The 22,563-nt window shown below is 45.0% G+C and overlaps 1 protein-coding gene across 7 annotated transcripts in view; it reads left to right on the top strand.

Moving 5' to 3' along the window:
- KCNQ2 (potassium voltage-gated channel subfamily Q member 2) overlaps positions 1 to 16,194 on the top strand; it is an 83,369-nt gene extending 67,175 nt beyond the window's left edge. For all 7 annotated transcript variants that reach the window (XM_068912304.1, XM_068912301.1, XM_068912303.1 and 4 more), the window contains 2 exons: positions 4,515 to 4,638; positions 5,374 to 16,194. In XM_068912304.1, the coding sequence (XP_068768405.1) occupies positions 4,515 to 4,638; positions 5,374 to 6,093 (844 nt within the window). In that variant the 3' untranslated portion in view covers positions 6,094 to 16,194. The remainder of the gene's footprint in view (positions 1 to 4,514; positions 4,639 to 5,373) is intronic.
- Positions 16,195 to 22,563: the final 6,369 nt, after the last annotated feature.

Here is a 22,563-nt window from a genome sequence, read left to right as displayed (position 1 = left end):
AATTGAAGAGATTGCATTTCTCCTTCCCCCAAATGATAAGACCCAAAACTAGTCTTTAAAAATGAAATAAATTTCTTATTTGTAGCAACATTTTGATATTACAATAAAAATATTTATTCAGATGGATTTTGTTATATCTGCCCAGAAGGTTAGGTGTGCAGCAAGCTTTCATTAGAGGTGAGATTTCCATGTGAAACCTTGCACCTCAGACACTGAAACAGCGATTGATGGATTGATGGATTGAGGGACATCCATAGCCTCAAACAGGAGTATTTATTCTACTCACTCCAATTCTCTTACAGTTTCGGATTAATGTTAGTGCCTTTTTTTTCTTCTGTTTTTTGCAGTTTCTAATACTTAGAGCCAATTTAAAAAAATCTGTTTTTAAATGCCCACTAGGCTCCTGGGACATTAGGAAGTTTCCTTATAATTGCTCCCTTTTTTAAAGAATTTTCTGATATCTTCTTTACTGAGCTGTGGCTGAGAGGCTGTGAAAAGGAGCCGAGCTGCACCAAAGGCCTCAACGCACTGCAGATGGCCAGGCTCTTCACATGCCGTGCAGTACCCAGGCACTGCACTGACCTCTCCATTTTCAATTGCACTCCCCTGTTTTAGCCAAATGCTGCCCAAATCAGGACAAAACATCCAGTGAGGGAAGAGAAACAAAACCGAGTGATGTCCCGTGAGCTATCTCAGCCCCATGGGCTGTACCAAGGGTCCAGCTCAACTGGAAGGTTTATATGGATAACTCGCAGCGAAGGCAACTGGAAGCTAATGTCTATCTGTGGCCATAATTTGGCAATTTGGCCAGAGGTGTTTGCTCCGTGCTATACGCACGGAGAAGCTGGACTAAATTCTCCTGTGCAGATGATTTAACACAGACCCATTTTGAAACAGATGCAACCTCAGCTGTAATATTTAGACATCAGATATTGTTCAAAACATGTCTGGAGCAAACTTTGTTGCCAGATAAGAAGGTAAGTAGCTAGTCATGTGACCTGGATGAAGGGGGTTTGGCTTCAATGCTTGGATTGTGTAAAAAAATTATAAAAGGAAAAGAAAACAGAAAAGAATTGAATATATATTCCCAAACACTTCATTTTTATCTCATTTGAGCCGTTTGACCTTTTGATGTCTGCTTCTGGCCCAAGGGTGACATACTACACCTCTTTGCATGTGTTGTTAGCATGAAGCATAATGAAGCATGAGAAAACCTGCACTGTGGCTGATGCAAGATTTTTTTTTTTTGTATCATTAGAAAGAAGGAAAGATATCAAAGTCCACATCAAAGAACAACCCCCTTTTCCCTCCGTCCCAAACTAAGGGCACAGCAGAGCCTATCAAAGGCAGCAGATGGTATAGTTCAGCATGCATCTTTAGAGATCTTTGAATCCTCTTCTGCCACGACAGGAAAAGCAGGGGCCTGATTCTTCTAAAGCCTCAGCTGAATTCTTCCCTGCGCATGTGTGTATTCAACGCAGCCAAGACAAGAGTTGGGAAGGCACAAGCCTCCCCATGGGATGTAGTGCATAAGTGGGATTTGGCATCCTTAGGAAGATTCGTGGTCCCTTGTCACACAGTAGGAACATACACTTTCCACCATTGCTTGCAAAGGTTGGCTATGTTCTGTCTTCATCTTTTGAACTTTGCTGCCCAATTTAGACAAGACCTTGAGCTCTTTTCTAATGGCTAAAAGAATCCTTTGCTCTTTGCTGATGGCTTTGTCTTTGTGGTGCCTAGGTAGGCACAGATGGATTGGGAGAGCACAGGGAAGTTCCTCTCATCTCCTCTTTTATCAGACAATGCACAAAGGAAATTTCCGCACTTTGCCGAAGGTAGGAACACTCTCCCCTGGTGTCTAGCTTCTGCTGTGGGAAGCAAAGAGGAGGAAGACCTCAAGCCTGGTTTCTCCCTCTGCCCCGCTCGTGAAGTGGGCCAGAAACCAAGAGAAGTGGTCAGTTCAGCTTTGTCTGCCCCTCTCTGTGCTGAGATCAGTGTTCTGCAGCTTCCTACTGTGCTGTGCTCGGTGCAGACCGTGCCTCTGAGGCGAGATCAGGCTCTCTGGTTTCTCAGCTGCAGGAGATGACCACTTCAGTAGTCAGGATGGATTAAAGCATAGCCGTGATGTGAGTGGTCCTGTCAAGCAGGATTGCACCTGCGAGACTGAAAGGCTCTGGTATCAATGGCACAGGGGCAAGGGCTTCTGAGTGCTTTAGGGATGCCTTCTGTGAAGGGCTTTAGTCCTGCTATTATATCACAGTAGGTCTACAGGCAAGTCATGATCAGCCTGAAGGTGGCGGAGGAAGTCTTTAAATAAGATGCCAGTGATCGTTAGGTTTGTGAAATGCTACCAGGCCTACTGTGCTTTACATGGGTCACGTGAGGCCAACTTGCCGCATAGCTCTTCTCTGAAGAACACAGAAGAGAGTAGAAGTTCTTCCTCAGCTTCTGCAAGATTAGAAGTAGGGTTGCAAAGGAATATCTCTGCTATTGTGATACACCATAGCACGGCTATATTCAGGTTTACTCTCTCTGTTACAGTCTGTCCTGCCTCCCTTCTCTACTCAGCAACTGTTGAAGGACATTTCATTCTCATTAGTGGACACATTTCAGTGTTAGCACTGTGCTAGATGTGACACGAGGACAGAGAACCCTCTGTTTTCTCTCAGCCTTCCCAAATATCCAGTAGTGATAAGACTTTGGGCCTCTTTAAATGCATGCTCATTGTTTTACTAGTCTACTTGCTTGTGCATACAGGAGAGGAGTTCGTAGAGTGGCTGTACTACGCCTTGACTTGTGATTCCAAACCCAGGTAGCCCGAGGTATCCGCTTTAATACCTCTTTGCTTACATGGTAACAACGTTGTTGTAGGATTTCTTGTGATGTATGTCATGTCAGTAATTGCATCCCTTGTGGGGAGTTCCTGTACATGTGAATAATATGCTTCTCCCATTACAAGAGAGAAATAAGGCATGCATATTCTTCACGCTTGTAATTATAGCACTTGGTGCTCCTTGTACTCCTGCGCTTATATTGCTAAGCAAAGGATCGAACATGACTTTTTAAAAACAACAGTATTCTGTCACATCCCTGCCCAAATGAAGTATCTTCTGGGATCAAAGATGAACTCCAAAATAATGGTTGGCTTGTATTTTCTGTCTTTGGTGTGCTATGTTCTTCCACTCCATCTCTTTGAGCCAGAGCTTCTGGTGATATAAACTGCTGTCACTCTAATATAAGCCAGGGGAGCCACACTGATCTGTACCCACTGATTCTGTCCCTTTATGTCAACAGCGAACGTGTATTTTAAGGCCCTGTTAAATGTAAAGAAACTAGATGGCTGTTTTGTTGGAAATGGCCTCACGTCTCATTCCTTTCCTTGGTTTTTGTTTGTTCATTTTCCCTTGTCTGTCTGTGTTCAGCGCCTTCCTTTTCCACTTCCTGGTGCATGGACCCATGGCCCACACGGCAGAACTGCGTAAGAAGCATTTTGAGTTTTCCGCTCCAGATACCTCAACTTGGTTTCAGTCAGATTAATTAACCCTTTCTTCCCCTGCCATCCTTACATTTGGTGCATTATGCAAGAGTAAAGTTTGCCTGGCTTAGAATTAGCTTATACATCGGGCTACCATTAAGAACATGTTCCAAGACTGATTTGCTCTCCTGACTTTTGAAGGATCTCTCCAGAAAATCTGGATTTGATGCCTCAAATAAAATTGACTTCCAGCCTCCAATCTGGCTCTGCCCTCCTTCCTCCTCTCTGTAGATGGAGCTCTATGTCAAACCAGGTATTCCAAAACTGGGAACTAGGAATTGCAAATGTAATGTGTAACTGAGTTAGTCAATGTGCCCAGTAGGTGTATCCTCTGCTGTTACTGGCTTGGAGTCCTGCTAACAGAAAAATTCTCATGATACAGCTGCAAGTTGGTAAAAAAAAAAAAAAAAAAAAAGACAATTTGGTAATGTTTGGTGCTTAATGACCAAATTCAGCTTTGATGTAATTCCCCTAAACCGATTAGCATTGCACCTGTTTGTTGGGTCTTAGTGTAAGAGTCTCATTTACTTGGACATGAGAATTACACACGTACATTTGCATTGAGGCGGGGAAGCTGCTGCAGAGATTGAAAAAAGCTCATTGACATATGCTAGACAGAAAACTTGATCTTCCCCCAAAATAATAATTCATCAGTACAAATTAAAAGTTAATTGGTTTGGAAGAGAGCCAGTTAGAGAAATTCTTTGCAGTGGGTAAATTTACTGTGCATAATGTGCCAGATTTTATCTGTATAAACAGAAATGGATCATTTAAAACTCTGCTAATACCGCTCTGAATTTTGCATCTAAATTAACACTTCAGTGCCACTCCGTGTCTGTGAGTAATTTGGAGTGTTAGTTGGGAGAGAGGCTGTCGCTTTGTCCCGTGGAGGGACGGCGAGCAGAGCCCTCCTTGCCTGCTGTCTCTGACTGACTCCAGGTCCTTTTCCGGGGGTGGGGGGATTTTCTGATCCCGCTAGAGTTGACCAGATTGTTGGAAGAGGATCCTCAATGACGGACAAGGATCGGACCAAAGGGCCGGCAGAGGGAGAGCTGCCTGAAGACCCGAGCATGATGGGCAGGCTTGGAAAAGTTGAAAAACAGGTACATTGGGGCTGGAGTATATCAGAGGATATTGCATGTACTGTGTTGCTTTCCTGTCATCCCCCCGCAGTGGGATATTGCCAGTTAGAAAAAAAGTAAGAGCTAAGAATATCTTGAAAAAGAAACAAGGAAAAAATTGTGGAAGGGCACTAAATGTCGTAAAAAGCTTGATACTACTTGCAAAACAGATTTAGGCACTTTGGAATCTGTCTCTTACAGACCTCCTTCCTTGTTTTATGAGACCAAGTGTCTAAATTATTTTTGAAAAACAGAGCTTTGGTTCCTTTTCGACGTGGATGCTTTTACCCTTCAATAAGATGGATTTCACATATCTGGGAGCCTGACAGCTGTAGCAGGTGAAATTCCTCCCAGAATACAAGGCCGAGAAATCCCCATGACCATCTGAGCCCAGGCAAGTGCCAAATACCGTGAGGAGCTGAAAAGCGCCAGAAGGATGGATTGTCCTCCAGGTTTCCTGGAATCCGATGCATGTCACAAATATCACAGGAGCCTAAAGAAAACACTGCAAACAGGTGGAGAATTAAAGCTGGTCTCAGAGTAGGACAATTAAATATTTAATGAAATTCCCATTTGGTTTCGCTCACTGTGGCAGAGGTCATCTATGAAATCCAGACCCATGTTTATACCCTAGAGGGAGTTGGAAGTTGTTCATACACAGGATGTTAATTTGGTTCAGCCAGAGGTATATAACACTGCAACTGTGGTGTTTTGCAGGTTCAGTCGATGGAGAAGAAACTGGATTTCCTGGTGAACATTTACATGCAGCGGATGGGTATCCCACCAACAGAGACGGAAGCCTATTTTGGGTCCAAAGAACCAGACCCAGCACCTCCCTACCACAGCCCTGAAGAGAGCAGGGAGCACATTGACAAGAACGGCTGCATCATCAAGATCATCAGGTCCACCAGCTCCATGGGTCAGAAGAACTTCTCTGCTCCACCAGCCCCGACCAACACATGCCCGCCTTCGACATCATGCCAGCAGCAGGCCTACCAGCGACAGAGCCACGGCTCCTCGCCTGTCGGAGACCCCGGCTCGCTGGTTCGAATCCCACCTCCGCCTTCACACGAGCGCTCCTTGTCAGCGTACAGTGGTGGGAACAGGGCGAGCGCAGAGTATCTGAGGAACGAAGACATTACAACCAAGCACCACGAGAGTGCCATGAGAGACAGCGACACATCCATCTCCATCCCCTCAGTAGACCACGAGGAACTGGAGCGCTCTTTCAGCGGCTTTAGCATTTCCCAGTCCAAAGAGAATTTGGACATCCTTAACAACGGTTGCTATGCAGCTGTGGCCAAAATCAGACCCTACATTGCAGAAGGGGAATCAGACACCGATTCTGACCTCTGCACACCCTGCGGCCCTCCACCCAGGTCAGCCACGGGTGAGGGACCCTTCAGTGACATGGGCTGGTCGGCCCCCAGACAGTGAAACCTCCTAGCACCCGCCGAGCCAAGTCTGAGCAGTGGCCAGCTGCCCGCTCAAGCTGTCCATGCGCTGAACTTCTCAAGGGGATTGACAGCTAAGGTTTTCCTCCATCTAGGACATCCTTAGCTGGCGGATACTTTCTTGCAGCTTACTCTGGGGGCGGGAGGGAGCAGGTCTGAGCCTGCATTTGTGGAAGAGGCCACTGTGGTGAGCTAACTAGAGCCTTGAAGAGTTTGGATTTCTTTCGTACTGTCTTTCTAAGATCATTAGGTGAAATTCTCATGGTGCAGGGTAGGCAATTTACATTTCTTTGTAAACTTTTAAGATGCAGGGCACAGATGAATCACTCAGCCAGGGCTTTTGAAGGTCACAGTAACTGGTGGCTGACAAATGTCACGTGGGAATTGCCATGCCATGGCTTTGGTGATTACACCTTTACACATTTTGGAGTTGCAGAATGAACGCATGGTTGTTTCTGGCTTAGCTTTCAGGTTATGTGGTAATTACTGGAGGACTGTTAGTTTAGTCCATGATTCGTCATTAACCATCAGGAAGGTGGTATAATTCCAGTATAACGCATGGAAATGTCGTGAAGGGCTCTGCAGGTGAGGGCTGGTGGTTAGAGGTTGCTATGGGGGTGAAGCCATTCTCATAGGCTGTGGCCAGCAGTGCTGCTGTGGAGCCACAGCCGCGTGGCGCTGAAGGGAGAGGGCGATGCATTGGATGTTGTGGTGCCCACGCTGCTGCGGGCTCAGTGCTGAGCTCCGGCCATTTGAAGCCCTGCTGTCCAGAGCAGTGCCCTTTTCTTACACAGTCTGCATTGTGCCTGAACACTTTTGCACACACACTATGCCCCACAAAAAAATCTTCCCTCTCTTCTTCTTCCCTGCTAAAACTCTCACACCGATGTCCTCAGGACATCCTTCCAGTTTTGTTTTGATCCCTCAAGCTGAGTTAAGAGGTGCTTCTTTGTTTCTTCCTGGTCTTTTAGAAGCCTCTTACCTGTGCTTGCCCCAAAAATTGTGCCAATCCAAGTCTGCCCAGTTGTGTTGTTTTTGAAGTACTTTCTTTTGGCAAGATCATTGTGTCGTTACTGGGAACCTCAGCAGCGCATTCAGCTGGGGAAAGGCAAGGGGAAAACAATGCTCAAAGTTTCTTTTGGGACCAAAACAAAGCCACAAAGTGATCCTTTAACTATCAAAGACCTGTATAGGGTTTTTTTTTTCTTGCAAGGGGATGGATTAAGAAAAAAATCTGCCAGTGTGTTTTGGGATCCATCGCCCAGGCTGGGCCACCACGGCCAGTGTTGTGCCTCTGATTCCTCCCAGGAGGACCATCCGCAGCCCACATCCCGCGTGTGTTTTGTGCAGTGGAGTCAGGGCCGTGTCCGTGATTTCAAACCCCGTCTCCACGTTATCCCCGTGTCGTATCAAGAGGTTGTTAAGGATATTTAGGTGACAACTCCATTTCTGTGTGGCCTTTGAGAGGCTACGTAATGACTTTCTTGGGGTGAAGGGAGAATCATGGCGTTTTTCTCTCCTCCTGTTTGCTTGGCAAGAGGCAGCAGCCAGGGGAGACGCAGGACTCCTATGACCCCTAGAGAATGTGTGTGTGCAGGAAAGGAGTCTGAGAGCTTGTAGACAGAAAATAAAAACATCCTTTTGCCCCAGGTAAGGACCAGCATATAGATCTTCCCATGGGAGTAAGGAGTAGGGAAAGGCTCTGCATAATTTTTCTAGTCATTTTTTTCCATTCAGGAGGGAAAAACATTTTTCCTAGGGGGAACTTGGACTTACAGTCCTGCTAGGTCCCTTCCTTCCCTTTCAGTCTATATTCCCCTCTCTGCTTGTGCTCCCAAGCTCCCTTTGGCTCCAGATTTCTCTCTACAAAGTGAAGCCAGTGATACACTTGACTTCCGTAAAGAGAAACCTTTCATTTTGGAGTGCAGAATGGTTATAAATTGTGCAAATCTGCCCTTGGCGTGTTGCAAAATGAGATGCCTTTTGGTAGAGCAAGAAATGTCAGCAAGTCCCAAATCAGACTTAGTGACGTGTTTTCTAGTTGACCCCAAGAATGGAAATGGCATTGGGTAAGGGAAAAATCCACCTTGCTCCAGGCAGCTGCTCACTGCTAATGTTGCCCAAGTCAGAGCAAACAAGTGTTTGCCTTTGCACATGCTAGTGTAAAGTGCCTTTTTGAGGCCTGTTGGAAATTTGGCACAGAAGGGTATGATATAAAGGCAGTAACTCTGGATGAGGGTGAGGATGATGTTGTGCAGTCCTATTACAGCATAGGTAAATGGCAGGATTTTAACAGAGACCCTGAGACTGGAAGCAAAGTTAACAGGACATCAAGGCACAATTTCTGTATGGTGCAATTTTCATCATGTCCTAACTTTGAAACCCCATTACTTCTATTTTGAATACCCATTTACAGTTCTTATTGCAAAGTCCCTTTCTTAGCCTAGATGATCTTACACTCTTGAAAGCAGGTAATGCCACCCGTCTGCATGTGTCCTCAGGAGGAGTGGTCCCACTGTATCCCCTCCACATGCTGAAATCTGGCAGTCTTATACCTTATTAAAAAAAAAAAAAAAAAGTCCAGATTCTCATTTCTCAGTCCTTTAAGGATCGAGAAGGTAGAATTGTATGTTCCCTCTTCAAGTGCTAGTATTTATAAAGTTCTCCTAACTTGTAGCTTTAAAAGGTATTGGATTTGTCCCACAATCAGTGCTAATAGAAAACAGGTTTTGTATATGTGCAGCACAGATTGTATCTCGTTGTTAAAAATTTCACAGAGAACTTTTTTTGAAGATGTAAGAAACATTCCACCTTTATCCCCAGCATCATTTCGTAGAAATTCTCACACACACCCACACACACACACCCCCGTCCACAACCACGCTATAAAGTGTCACTTCTCATTCATCCAGGCAAAAAGGCTTGATTTTGGGGTTAACTTACAACAGAATTAACCCCAAATAATGCTCTTCATTTCAGTGAAGCTGAATTATGCGTGCATAAATGAGAACAGAGCCTTCCCTAACTAAAGGATTTGTTGCTTATAAACATAAATCTTTTTTTCCCTGATCTGAATCATAATCCAGTATTCCCTGCAAAGTCTTCACTTTCCACCTCTTGCTTCTCCCGTGCCCGTAGGACACACTCCTGGTAGGTAGTAAGTCTCCCAGAAAAATCCTAATCACTAAATTAAAATAAAATATTAGAATTTGGTATAATAAGGGAGTCCCAACATGGAAGGTGTTTAACCAAAAAAATTTCCAGGCAAACCTTGTCCCTCTGCTGAGCCTGTGTCAGGCTGGGCTTTGCTGCCCTCTTCTTCCCATGTCCCCTTCTGTAGTTTTTGGAAAACGCCAAAGGACAGAAGCAAGTTTTAGATAAAACAAGTTTGGATACAAACTGAGGAGAGCTGAAGAAAAAGCGTGGGGCAAATTTGCGGCAGGCTGTTTTTTCAGCTGCTCCGAGGTGTTTGGGCACCCGGAGCCGGGGTTTCGGTGCACGTCTGTGCAGACAGCAGAGCCGCGGCCCCTGCCCAGAGCCCAGGATCTGCTCTCCAGGAAACTTTGGGGATTTTTTTTAAAGGATCTGAGTGTAGGTCTGGTCAGAAATATTACATCCCTGAAATCTGGACCTGGAGCCACAGACAGTTTTCGGGAGCTTCATGTCCAAGTGTGGATTCAAGCTGCCCGGTCCTCTCCCGTCTCCGAGCGGGAGCCGTGGCGGGGGACGTGACCAGCTCTCTGCACGTGGCCTTTTGTAACGGGACCCTGAGACTTAGGAGCAGACCTCTAGCAATTCGCTGAATTTCCCAACATTTGGGAAAGGACTTTAATGTTACTCAAGTGCAGGTTTTGTATTTGAATTTCCTTGTTGGCTCATTTTCTTATTAATAACTTTTAAAACAAAAATGTCAAGGAATTTGCTGAAGAAAAAATAAACTGTTGTTCAGCGCAGACAGCCATTACGTTTCTTTAGGCAAACTATGTGGTAGATCAGGTTTTTCTAAAAAATTTTTTTTTTTAATGCTGCTTAGTTGATCCAACTAAATTCAGCAGGGTCATTGCTATTTACAGACAAATAGGTATATTTTTACTTTTTTAATTGATTTTTAAGATTTTAAATTATATACATTTTTAAAACAAGTTTGTATAATCTTCCTGAGAAGCCAGAGCATCTCCACAGATAAAGTGTTCACTTGCCTAGTAGTTACCCAAGAGAAAGGAAAAACATTTTTGCTAATATTTTTCTCAAGAGGGAATTGTTGCAAACCTCATTTCTGTTACATCCCTGGACGGCTGTGGTCACCACAACATTACTGCAAAACACAAGGCCAAACTAATGAAATGCATGGCATGACAATATTTTAAGAGGAACTAAAGTGTTTGTCCTGCGGAGACCAGAAGGAAGAAATCCCGAGTTTGGCTGCAGCAGCCCAGTGCCGCGTGGGCTAGTCCGTGCTGGCAGCACCTTCCCGGGGCCGGCCAGGGCACGCAACCGGTGGAGCTGCTGCAGGATAACCCTGCTTCTCCCGCAGGAGGTTTTTCCTCTTGCCTGAATAGCAATTACTATGGCTCTGTGGAAAATTCACCCTATGGGAAACCAGAAGGTGACAGTAGCTTACTTCAGGACTCCCCTTCATGAGAAATTCCTAAGGAATCTGACCAAGAATTGTCCCATATAAAGATCCATAGCAGTGAGTTGCTGGGGTTTGTTTTTTGTTGGGTTTTTTTGCCCTCATCCTCCCTCTTGGGTCAATAATTTCTCAGGTTTTTTTTTTTTTTTGGTAAGCTTCCTTTTCATGAGACCAAAAACAAGGAAATCAGATACAAAAGCTCCTTCACCTGCCAGTAACATCGAGGGCGAGAGGCGGCGGGGCATCGCCGAGCAGCCGGAGGGCGGCAGCCCCTCCGAGCCTTGTGCGGTCACTTCCTCGGTGGTGTGAAACGCAAACACCCCGACTTTCCCGAGGCACGGCGTGAACGCTCTTTAGAGCAAGGCTGTGCCTTGGGTTTGTTTTTTTTTTTTTTAAATAGGGTTTTTAAAATAATAATTATAATAATAGTACATAGGAATCTTCTTTAGTATATCTTAGTGTTTGATGCCCCAGTGACACAATACTGCTTGCCTTATACTAGTGTCTAGAGGGAAGGATTACACACATTTTTTGATACCGTATTAATCACGCTCATACTTTAGGTAGCAGCAAGGAGCGGCTGCTGCAGGAGGAGCAGCCTGTTCCTTTTTAACGTATGAATGTGCTTTCCAGACTATCTCACTGACTGTACTCTCAATTTTGCCTGCTGCTGCATGCAGCCTGAGACGAGTAGACAGCGATATGCTCCAGCTGTAGCTGCACTCCCAGATTGCTGTAGTACTTAAAGAGGTCACATTGCCAAAAGCGTCATTTCTAGGCGAGGACTTCCTCTCGCTGCCCCATCCCGTAGGGCGCTGCGGTGCTTCTGTAGGTAACACTGATATACCAAGTGTCTTTGATGCTGTGACTGACCATTGCCCCATCCCTCTGATACAGCATGCACAACTTCCACTGCTACTACATGTAACTAAGGGGCAAAAAAAAAAAAAAAAAAACCACATGTAACTAACGGTTCACAGAAATGTATACATGGGGAGAAAAAAGAAAAAACAAGAACTGTGTTGGATGTATATAGTATAACCTCCTTTCCACCTGGATGCCTCCGGAGATGAGCATCCTAGACAGCCCTTCCTGAGGGCTGGAGGAGCAGGCAGAGAGGAAGGGAAGCAATGTCTTGGGCAGACGCCTGGACTTCATTAGAGAGATGCCATTTTAGCCCACATGTGTGGGCCTTGCCATGTCTCTGTTTTAATTCCCGTAGGGTTGTCTGGTGTGCATCAACCTGAGCAGCCCAAAGAAGCATGTCTGCATTGCACTCCAAAGTACACGTGCATTTGTGCCTGCCGCCCAGCCCCAGGGGATAGGGGGAATGTGACTCCCAAACTCTGGGAAACTCTCTTTGGAATTTCATCCACTCCTGTCTACAGTACTTGGGTACCTTGGGGACTTGTAGCTGTGCCATATCCATTCATTTTGGAAGCATCCTCTACTCTTTTCACTGAGAGGTGCTGAGCTCCCTTCATATCTCAATAAGTGTTTTGCCACTGTTCTCTCCCCTGTAATACCAGACTATCATGAGACCTTCAGGGTTTGCCAGCTTTGCAGGCGTTTGCCATCTTTCGCATCTGTTAGTGCTGCTGTGGTAATCTAGTTTGCCACTGGGCCCACATCCTCATGTTTCTTGTCCAGCCTGTATACAAATGAACGTATAATGCCAGAGCTCTATTCCTGAGACTTCCTTTTGCCATGGCATCACTAGATGCCCCAGGAAGCCTTTGCATCTTGCTAGTGTGACAGTTTTGCTTTTTATTGGCAATTTATTTGCCTCCTCACTGAGCCATTGTGGGCTCCACACATCCCTGGTTTGTTGTGCTGGAGCCTTTCAGTGTGGGGATGGAGCCGCTTTTGCCCATTTGTACAGCACCTGGTAATGGTTTGCTCCCTTGGCTATTGCTCATTGCGGTGAAACAGTGATGAGGGTTGAGTTCCCATTTTTGTGTCAAGTTGAACGTCTTGGAGAAGAGCTCACAGACTCTTAACAGTGTCGATGTTTTTGCTCCCTGAAAGCAAGAGCTGCTCTCGAGAACCCAGTCTCGTTGAGCGGTGCATGAATGTGGCTTCGCATGCCAGACTCCAGCTTCATCATGGGGCGAAATGTAAAGCAGCTAATCCAAGCTGTGTTATTGCCAAAGCTACCGGTGAACCTGGAAGCATCTTACCCTCTCCTGACTTCTGTAAATACAGCCTCAAATGAATAGTTCAAGCAGCATCTGGTTGCCTAGTCCTGAGAAACTTGAGCTATCTGCAACCGCAAAGCTTTCCAAAACTCAATGCCAAGCTCAGGCTAGATTTCACTGGCAGCTCAGCCTATAATTTTAAGGCCAGGTTAATGATATCAGGCAGAAACCATGCTAAACTCTTCAGTTTGGATGGTTCTGGCCCAAAGCCAAGGCTGAATGTCACACTGCCGGTGAAGTGTCTCCTTGTAATTTCAGGTCCATTTGACACTGATGGCTCTTTGGGCTTGGGGAGACACTCCGCTCCACTTCTACGTAAAGCAGAAGCAGCATTTCACTGTAATCTTTTAAATCTGACCAACACAGTGACTGTGAACAGCATTTCACATGTGCAGTGATCATTATGAAATGGATCTGTTACAGATGTCGATGTAGAGGCCTCAGTCCTTGAGCATGCTCTGTGGACGCCTAGCTCACTCCTTGCTGATGACCAAGGGAAAGCTCTTGAAAGCTCTGATAGCAGGACTCTTCTGTCCTGCTCGGTCATCCACACTGGCTCAGCACCTCTTCTGGAGCTGCAGATCACCCATGCTCCTGTCAGCAGGCAGCACATGGACTGTTCTGTGTTGGTTACTGTTCTTCACTACCTGACCCAAACCTATGAAATTTGCAGTAGGAATTTTCTTCTTTTTTTTTTCCTCCAAAAGTTCACACATGGGGTAGCAAACCTGAGACTTGCAGCTAACATTGCATCAAAACAAGATATAGCTCAGAAATAACGGAGGGTTTATGCTGGTTACTTTAAATCACGAGCAGACTTTAAATATAGTTGCAGTTGCTGTGTGGTATATCAAATGCTTTAGGAGATTCAATAAATTATTCTTATAAATATTTTATTCTTTTATCAGTAATCCATATAGGTGGGTGCCACTGTTCTTATGCAGCAGTGCCCCTTACACTAAAATTATACAGATGTTTCTCCAGTATAGACATGGTACTCATGAGATTTATCTTGCTTAGTGTCACTTTGGCACAGTATCCACATATACCGCACACAAATTGCACATTACGTGCCAAATGCTGATAGATATCATTACGTGTAATAAGCGTATGTGTGTTGACTAAACACCAAAGTGTTACCTGCCTATTTTGTGATGTGACTCAACCTAACTAAGAAGAGAGGAAAGAAAGGTCCTGTTTTGTTAAAGAAATACCTTGCGTTTGATTGCTTCTGAAAACATATTTTACCAGGAAGCAAACCTAAGTGAGATTTTGTTCTAGTACTTTTTAAAATGACACTCCAGAAACAACAAAACACACACAAGCCCTAAAATACCTAACTGTTGTATTTCTATATATTCTTCATTGCTATACATCTGAACTGTAAATTCTGTACAGATTGAATGAAGTACACAGTTTATCTTTGTCATAACCTACAAGATAAAAGGACAACACAACTTTGGCTGCAAAAGTGTGTGTGTGTTGTTTGCATGTACATGCTCGTACACATTGCTGTATGTGTGTATATGCATACACGTGCACACAAGCTTTAAGGCAGAAAAATGCATCTAGGATGAATAGGGGGAAAAAGTTTTTTCTTTGGAGGTGGGAGAGTGAATACAAAGAAAACAAAATACTATTTTGATAATATGTTTCTTTCAAAAAAAGAAGGTTTGCAATAGAGGGTGATATATAAATGCCATCCCAGGGAGAAATCCCTCTTCTGAAGGCAACACAGCCCACTTCAGAGGGATGCAGTTGGTTTAGGTGACCATTTGTTTGGCTTTTGTTAAAAAAAAAAAAAAAAGTATAGTGACTGAGGGCAAAGGCTTTGCTTGCTGCGAAATGGGCACCCCTCATGCAGCAGATCCCCCTCAGGACCAGGCACTTCCAACAGGGAGGATCCTGCTGCCTTTGTGAGTCCTAGTCTTACCCTTACCCACATATTTAGTTACATACTTCAAAGTGTCTGTTTAGGAGTCATTTAAAAACAAGAGAGCGAGAAGTAGCATCATCAAAAGCCCATTTTTGATCTTAGAGTTGCAAAAGAAATGAAGTTATGTAGCCAAAGCACCTGATTTTCCAAACTATTCAGCCTATCCTGAGATCTTGCCATTCTCATCAAAATAATCACACTCAAGAGTTTAATCTAGCTTTAAAATTTTACCTCTATTTTGACAGATATAAGATCTAGATTGTGTAGAACTTATCCTTCAGTGCTCAACCTAGATCTATGAAGAATTGACTTTTCTAACTGAATGCTGCTGGATACTATTAGAAGAACACTAAGCAGATTTTTGCATTGGCCTGAAATTTGTCTCCTGATCCAAGAGCATTACAATTTTAAGATAAACTTAAGTCCCCAAAATGTTTCTAAGCAAAGTGTATGTTCACTGCTGGAGTATGGCATAGTTTCCCTGAGATACCTTGAAGACATCAGTTTACAACAGGATCTGACTTTAATTAGGCTAAAAAGTGGATCCTGGGTCTGTCCTCCTCGTGAGCTAGGAGGTGAAATTCGTAGTGGGAGAGGCTATTTTCGCTTTGCGTGGGTGCAGGTGGCCACACGCTCTGGCCTCCTGGTCATACAAATCTCGAGCTCAGTTGAGCGTTAAAGTTTGGTTGTCCTTTAGAAAGCAAAGACAGCTGCTGCTTTGCTTCCTTTAGTTTGCTCTGTTGCCTTGGCTTTTTTGCACTTTTATTTCATCTCCAAAGAATCTCTCATAATGCCTTTGGTACTTATGTACGATTTTAAAACATTTTGTATGTACTGAATGGTACACACTTTCTCTTGTAAAATAGCAATCGGACTTTTTTTTTCTTCTGTGAATGTGTAATGTTTCTTCTGTACATTTCAATCATGACTTTGTGCAATGTACATTTTATAGAGACAGATGCCAAGGGAATGACCTGTAGTTTTCTAACAGAATAGCTAGATGCTGAACAACACAGTCACAGATGGTTTTTACATTAGCACCACTGAGAAGCAACATAGCCCAGACTTTTACACAGAAGCATTGAGCATGATACAGCGTGTACCTTCACACAAATGACTGTGGCAGCTGCAAAACTGTATATGCGTGATATTAAGGGAAAAAAATACAAAAGTTGCAATCAAAAGGGGAACGGACGAAAATTAAATAATCAATCATTAAATTAAGCCTCAAAGCATCAGAATGGAAAATTTGCATTCAGTAAAAATGCCAGAGATTTAACCTTCGTGAGATGAAATACACATTTATTTTTCTTTGCACTTTTTCAGTTCCCTTTGTCTGGTTATTTCTGATGATTTCTTAGCGCTCTGGGGACAAAGACTTATTCTTAATGGCAGCTAAGGAGGAGCAAGATGGTGACCGAGAGCCTAACCTTTCCTGGCATTAAACTTTCACACCTCTCTCTGATTCCTAAGTTTAGACAACGCTCTTCTTCCTGATATATAAAATCAAGCTCAGAAATCTCAAGTGCCATCAGTTACAAGGACACCGTCATTCAGAGTCCTTTAAAAATATTGATTTTAAGTTTTGACATCAGGTGCTTCTGGACAGGTAACAGTCCACCGCTGTAGCTGTTAGCCAGGTACTTATCACTATTCTAAAAATGCAAGCTGGTGTCATCTAAGTAGGCTCAGAGCCAACAAACAGCGCTGGAAAGAGACCTTTATCTGTCCCAAGAGTTCTCTACTGAGCATCCATCCTAAATTAAGAAAGTGCAGGCTGAATTTTCGCTAGCTCTCTCTAGGAGTGAGACGGGCAGACTGACAGCAGCAGTTGAAGCAGCAGTTTCATTTTGCAAAGGAAGAGAAAAAAGTAAAACTCGTCCCCCTGCTCTCACGTGCTTCCGAACTGATGAAGTACCAGAATCTAGATAAGGAGCCAGCGGCTGGGTTTCAAAGAACCTGCCACTCGTTCGGACAGGACACTGAAACAGGCTTTGCAGAACAGACAGGTCACTTTAGGCAAAGCAGACCCCAGGTCATGTCCGCTGACTTGGCTTTAAGCCCTTAGCAATGGCCCATCTTTGCAGAAGCTGTTAAAGAAACCCAGGTGCAAGCGTTTCCCACATGGATGCAGTACACTCAGGTGTACTTAAATAACATCATTGTATTTATCTCATTATACTTCTCACCAATAAGATAAACAGGAAAATTCTCAGCTTGCTAAATCCTGTTTGAATAGGCTTAATGCCAGCCTCTTTCCCAATACAGTCAAAAACCCCTAGTAAAGCAGATAAATATGCTCATAGCAGGTCAGCTCATGCTTTCCCAAATAATGGTGTGTCAACGCGCCATGTAGAACCCCTTAAATACTCTGTGAGCCCCTAGAGCTGCCCATCACATGGACTGTAAAAGCTGTCAGTGCTTTGGTGTGTCTGTGTCTGCTGGGCCCCAGCATTGTCTTCCAGCTCTGCTTCCAGGTAAGCTGCAGAAACCCTGGGAGGCTGGTGGGCTGCGCCAGGAGCTCGACGCTCTCCTAGACAGGCAGCGCGTGGAGCCGAGCTCTCCAGGGCCAGCAGACGGCACCTGAATGTGCCCATCCTCGTTGGCTCTTGCAGCGGGGAGTCAGCTGCAGTCTGCAGGAAGCATTGCTGTTTCTTAGCAGTTGGTCTCCAGTGTGCTGGTGTAGTGCCCCTGGGGACGGGCAGCACGCTTTCCCCTGTGGTGGAAGATGTCCCTTACCATGGATCAGAAATAAATGCTGGAGCCTTATAAGAAAGTCATATGACTGCAAAACATTCAAATTCCTGGCGATTGCGATTGCGTACAGAAGTCACCCTGGCTTTGGTATCAACATATCTACCTGGTCTTCTCACATCTGAAGCTCTTCATGGGTAATCTGTTTTTATTCAAATCCTTTGGGCAGGGATATTTTTGCTCTCTGTGCTTTTGACCACACAGTAAGTCCGGCTGCAAAGAACTGGGTCCCGAGGAGCTGCGATAACACAAATACATTGCTTTAACTCAAGGTGGCACTTGAGCGTGAGTTTAGAGCCCATGACTGCAACTAGGGAAAAGCAACCGTTTAAGGAGTTGAATAAAAGTTGCTTTCCTGAATGAGGACTGTTATTTGGAAGATGTATATGCAGTGATAGGGCATGCCTCCCTCTGCTAGAGGATGTCATAGCCTAAACTTCAGCAGACTTTTTGGCAATGTTCATAGGGAGGATTCCAAATATTGCACTAGCCACTCTTCCTGATATAGTAGTATTGCTACTGGTGCCTCACTCACTAGTTAAAACATACGCCACCCTTGAAATGTAAAGAAAGACTTATTCCTTAGTGCACTGGAGTTACCATAAGCGATTTGAGTTTTAGAAACTCAGTCCTAAATTTGAGTCTAGTTTGAGACACCTGGAGCTTGTGTGTCCAAGGTGAGAAACGGCCAGTTTTGGCCTTTGATGTCAGTACCATACCTGACTCCAGCAGTTTGGTTTCCAGCCCTGGGCAGGAACCAGTGTGCTACAGGTTGCGTTTTTTTTTTTTTAACTTTCCAAGAAGATGCAATAACTTAGTGACAGAACCATGAATGAAATCAAGACATTTCCTCTCAGATCCATTTAATGCCACTCCTGCCACTATCCTCAAGTATCTCTATAATTTACGTCCACTAAGTTCCTGGCGGCTCTCTCTAATTTCTATCAATAGTAACATAATGGTGGTTTTGGATAACGTAACTTTTTGGAAAGAGAAACCTTTTCAGCAAGAGTGGTCGCTGGTTCTTTAGCCTGCACTCTCCTTTTATATAGGGAAATTAATAATTTATAGCTAAACAGAAAGGCAGGCATAAAATAAAGTTGAAGAAAGAGGAAGAGGGCACAGGACACGCTTTAAAGGCTTGCATAACTTGGCACGAATAAGGAATTTGATGAATCACGGAACATAAAATTTTCACACAAAACTCAGGAGCAATTTTTTTTTAAATCTCCTTTTACTTGACAGACTCTTAACGGGAGAAAAGTCAGAGACACAGAGATAAGATTTTTAGATGGAGGTGAAACCCCGGTAAGGTTATGCTTTAAACCACCAAGTTTAGACATTAAAGGAAACAAAAAGATGCCCCAATCCCTTTTCTCCCTCTTGGCATTTGGGGATTTTTCAGCTTCAGTCAAGTCAGCCTTGCTCTTGCCAAAACATCAGGTACGCCCCCATCGCCAGACCAATTAGTTATACATTTCCTGGTGATTTATTGAATAAATATTTTAGCTGCATTGACACACTTTATCTCTCCAACAACTACCAAAAGTATAAATTCTTGCTATTTCTTTGTCTCCTTCTGACTGGAGCAATCAGCATTGATACAAATCTTCGGTTGATTTGATAGTGGTTTAATTTTTGTAGCTTTCTGTTCAATTAATTTTTAAACAAAAAAAAAAAATCAATGTGTAGGTTTTGGGCTGCTTCTCTGCCCTGAGATGCAAACAGGGACCTAATTTTTCTTTAGAACCCAAACGCTTAAATGCGCTCTTATTTTTTTTTCCTAGTCCTTACTCAGCTGCAACTTTTTCTGAAATACGAACCTGAAGGAGCTGGAGAATGTAAATCAACTACGAAAGTTTTAATTGTGAGCAGCTAAACCAGACCACAGCGCACACCAAGGCCCCACGGCCGAGCCGGCAGTGCCGGGAGCCCCAAAATCCCCATCGACAGCCAGGCACAACATCCGCTTTGCCGGTGGGGCAGGTTTGAAACACAGAGGAAAAAAAAATAGCCCATCTTGGCCAAAACAGCTCCGGCTCAGTGGTGACCGATACCTCCACGGCTGGGCCAACCGGAGGGGACAGGAAGGGCCTGGGGCGCCGGGACGGAGGGAGCTGGACACCTCTGAGCCGCTCCTCGCAAGGGCAGCGGGCTTGCAGAGCCTTGCCACCCGCCGCGGAGCCTGGACCCTAGATGGCAGAGCGAACCCGCCGCAGAGCGCCGCGCGGCACGGACGCGCCGCTTGCCGCAGCGGAGCCTCCCGATTTCCAGGAGCTGCTGACGTGATCAGGTACTAGTAATAAGCCTCTTGGTTTGTTTATTTTAACAGGCGACAAAATCGCGTGACTGCCGTGCAGCGGAAGGGCAGTCTGGATGTCCTCTGGGCAGTGCCTCGAGGCTGCTCGAACAAGCAGCAGAGCATCCCCAAAAAGGCACCAGACGAATCCGCTTACTCTGCCAGCTTAATTTCTGGGTCGTCTGGAGTCCAGAGAGCCACCTACCACTGCTCGGGATTTTTAGTTAAGTACCAAGTACACGAACGGAGCTTCCTGGGAGTCCCAGAAAACCATCCCTTAGGGCCAAGAAGAGCTGCTTGTTCCTGGGACAGGACCACCAACAGGATTGGGCACAAGGACAGGGCACGTGCACAGCTGCAGGCTGCAGTGCCAAGTGTCTGGGTTTCATTGCTGTGCTTTGCTAGAGAGAGATTGTAGGCAAATTTGGGAGTTTTCCCAAGTTTTAGGAGGTCTCTCAGCTCAGACAGAATGAACTTTGGCCTGTTTCTCCAACCCCATAGAAATGCTTTGAGAGGAGTGATTCAGGTTTTCAGCAAAGCAAACACTGCTGCTTCCTTGCTGTTTGCAGCAACGAAACAGCTTTGTTGATAAAAATACAGAAATTTAGTGAGACCCATTTCCTAAATGGAGCTAAACGCACAGAAATGCATTCTTGGGTTATTCTGTTCAGTGCACAAAGCTGCTGGATGAGGAACTACCAAAGACTTGAGACTTAACATCTCCTGACCTCTCGCCCTTCAAGCTGAGGGCAGCGGGGGGAGAAAAACCCCATTTTGTTTTTAGTCCATATTCATTGATAGCAGTGAATGTATTATTCCAAGCTGCCTGCTGAAGTGGGGCTGGCAGACTTTCAAGTTCAGCACGGGCAGGAGTGGCAGAGGTAGGGAGAGGGGTGGGCAGAGATCCTCTCTCTGCTCCCTCCAGCTGTGTTTCACGCTGGGTTTTGCTGTGGCCATCTCAGTGCCTCTGGACATACTGCAGCCGTGGACACCTCTGAACGGAGGGACAGGTCTTTGCATGTCAAATTGGTGCCTGCCCTGGTTTTGGCAGGGTCAGACTTCAGTTTTGGGCTGCTGCACGTCCATCAGTGAATCAGGGGTTGCACCAGTCTGGGGTGTACCAGAGCAGGGACTCAGGCCCAGGACCGGCATAGGTCTCTCCTGATTTTCATTTTCAGATAACTACTTGGTTTTCTAGTGTTAGGAGCACAGCAAAAGTTGGGATGAAAAGATGAGAGCTTTGGAGTGCCTGGCTACACATCCACAAACCTCTCCCCAGCAGAGGGTGCAGGAGCTTTATTTCCATACCTGATCATGCCTCGCTCAGTTAATTAGTAATATCCATCAGTCTGACAGTGTTAATCTGTTCTTGCCTTCTCTCAAGTGCATCATGCAGAGCACAGGGGTTTGCATTTCATATCTGCATCCAAAGACTTGCAGTACCGTCTTGTGAAAGGTGAACGAAGCTTCCTGCTGGATTCAGTTGTGTTTCAGATGGAGGAGAAATGTGCGCTACTCCCCCCGCCCTCCCCAATCTCACATTATTGCTTGCTTGCCTGCACTGAGCAGTGCTATTTAGCTAATGGACATATAGCTCTTTGAAGATGTATAGCACTTTGTAAAGTCTTAGCATGATTGCTCTGCATTAGTCATAAAAGGCAACGATGCAATTCGTCTTCCACTACAGCATGGAAGCCTTTGGGCCCAACTGGGGAGCTGATTTACTTCATTTCTTACTAAAGGAGGGAGGATTGGGAGGCTGACTCTTGTCTTTGAAGGAGAACCTGTGTGATGGATCTTGGATTCAGCTGATAGGGTAGCTAGATGAAGAAATGGGATGGCTTAGGGAAGAATAGAAGTAGTTTTTTTGCAAATCAATTTTCTGCAGGTTTCTAAGGCACAAAGTGGGCAATATTGTTTTACCCGGAATGCTAGTGAAGCTGTTGTAACAGGGGCTGGAGCTCTGCCAAGAGGTGAGTTGATACCACTTGTTCTGCAGAAATGTGAGATCTTGAGCACTCCTATCTCCTCCTTCAGCCACAGCATCCAAAACTGCCTCCTCCAGCCACAAAGTACCCTGTGAAATCATAGGTAACATCTCTCTGGGAGGTCTTGCATTCAACCCTTGTCACATGTTGCAGGAGGTCCCAGCCCAGCATGATGTAAATGCCAGCTGAGGTGCTGTTCACAGCAAAAATCAAACCGACATTAGCACAGACCATAGCTGGTCAAAGAGTCGGCAATGAAAGTGCCAAGAGAGCGGTTTAACAGACCTCTTGATTTCTTTTACTGAGTGGTAATTGGCAGCATTGTTCTATAAAAACAGCCAGCCTGGGACAGTGAAGGACTTACTTTGTCAGCTCCTGGGCTCAGCAGCAGGTCACGGCACCAGACCCCTTTTCCTCCAGCTGATGGAAATGGGCCCAGCAGTAGAGGCTTGTGTCAGAGGGCAGAGGGAAGAGGTGAGCACTGGATTGGTAAAGCGAGTTCAGCAACATTTGGGAATTTCATCTGCCATGTGATGTTTATTTTTAAAGAGTAAATCTGAACAGATAATGTGCAGAAAAGCCTAATTAACAGGAGACTTGATCAAACTAGCTGTATCTCAAAAACGCACCTCTAAATTTCAGGGG

This window comes from Struthio camelus, chromosome 18 (assembly GCF_040807025.1).
Source record: "Struthio camelus isolate bStrCam1 chromosome 18, bStrCam1.hap1, whole genome shotgun sequence".
NCBI classification, from domain to species: domain Eukaryota; kingdom Metazoa; phylum Chordata; class Aves; order Struthioniformes; family Struthionidae; genus Struthio; species Struthio camelus.
The sequence above is the reverse complement of the archived record's forward strand: the minus strand, read 5'-3'. Positions and strand labels throughout refer to the sequence as shown.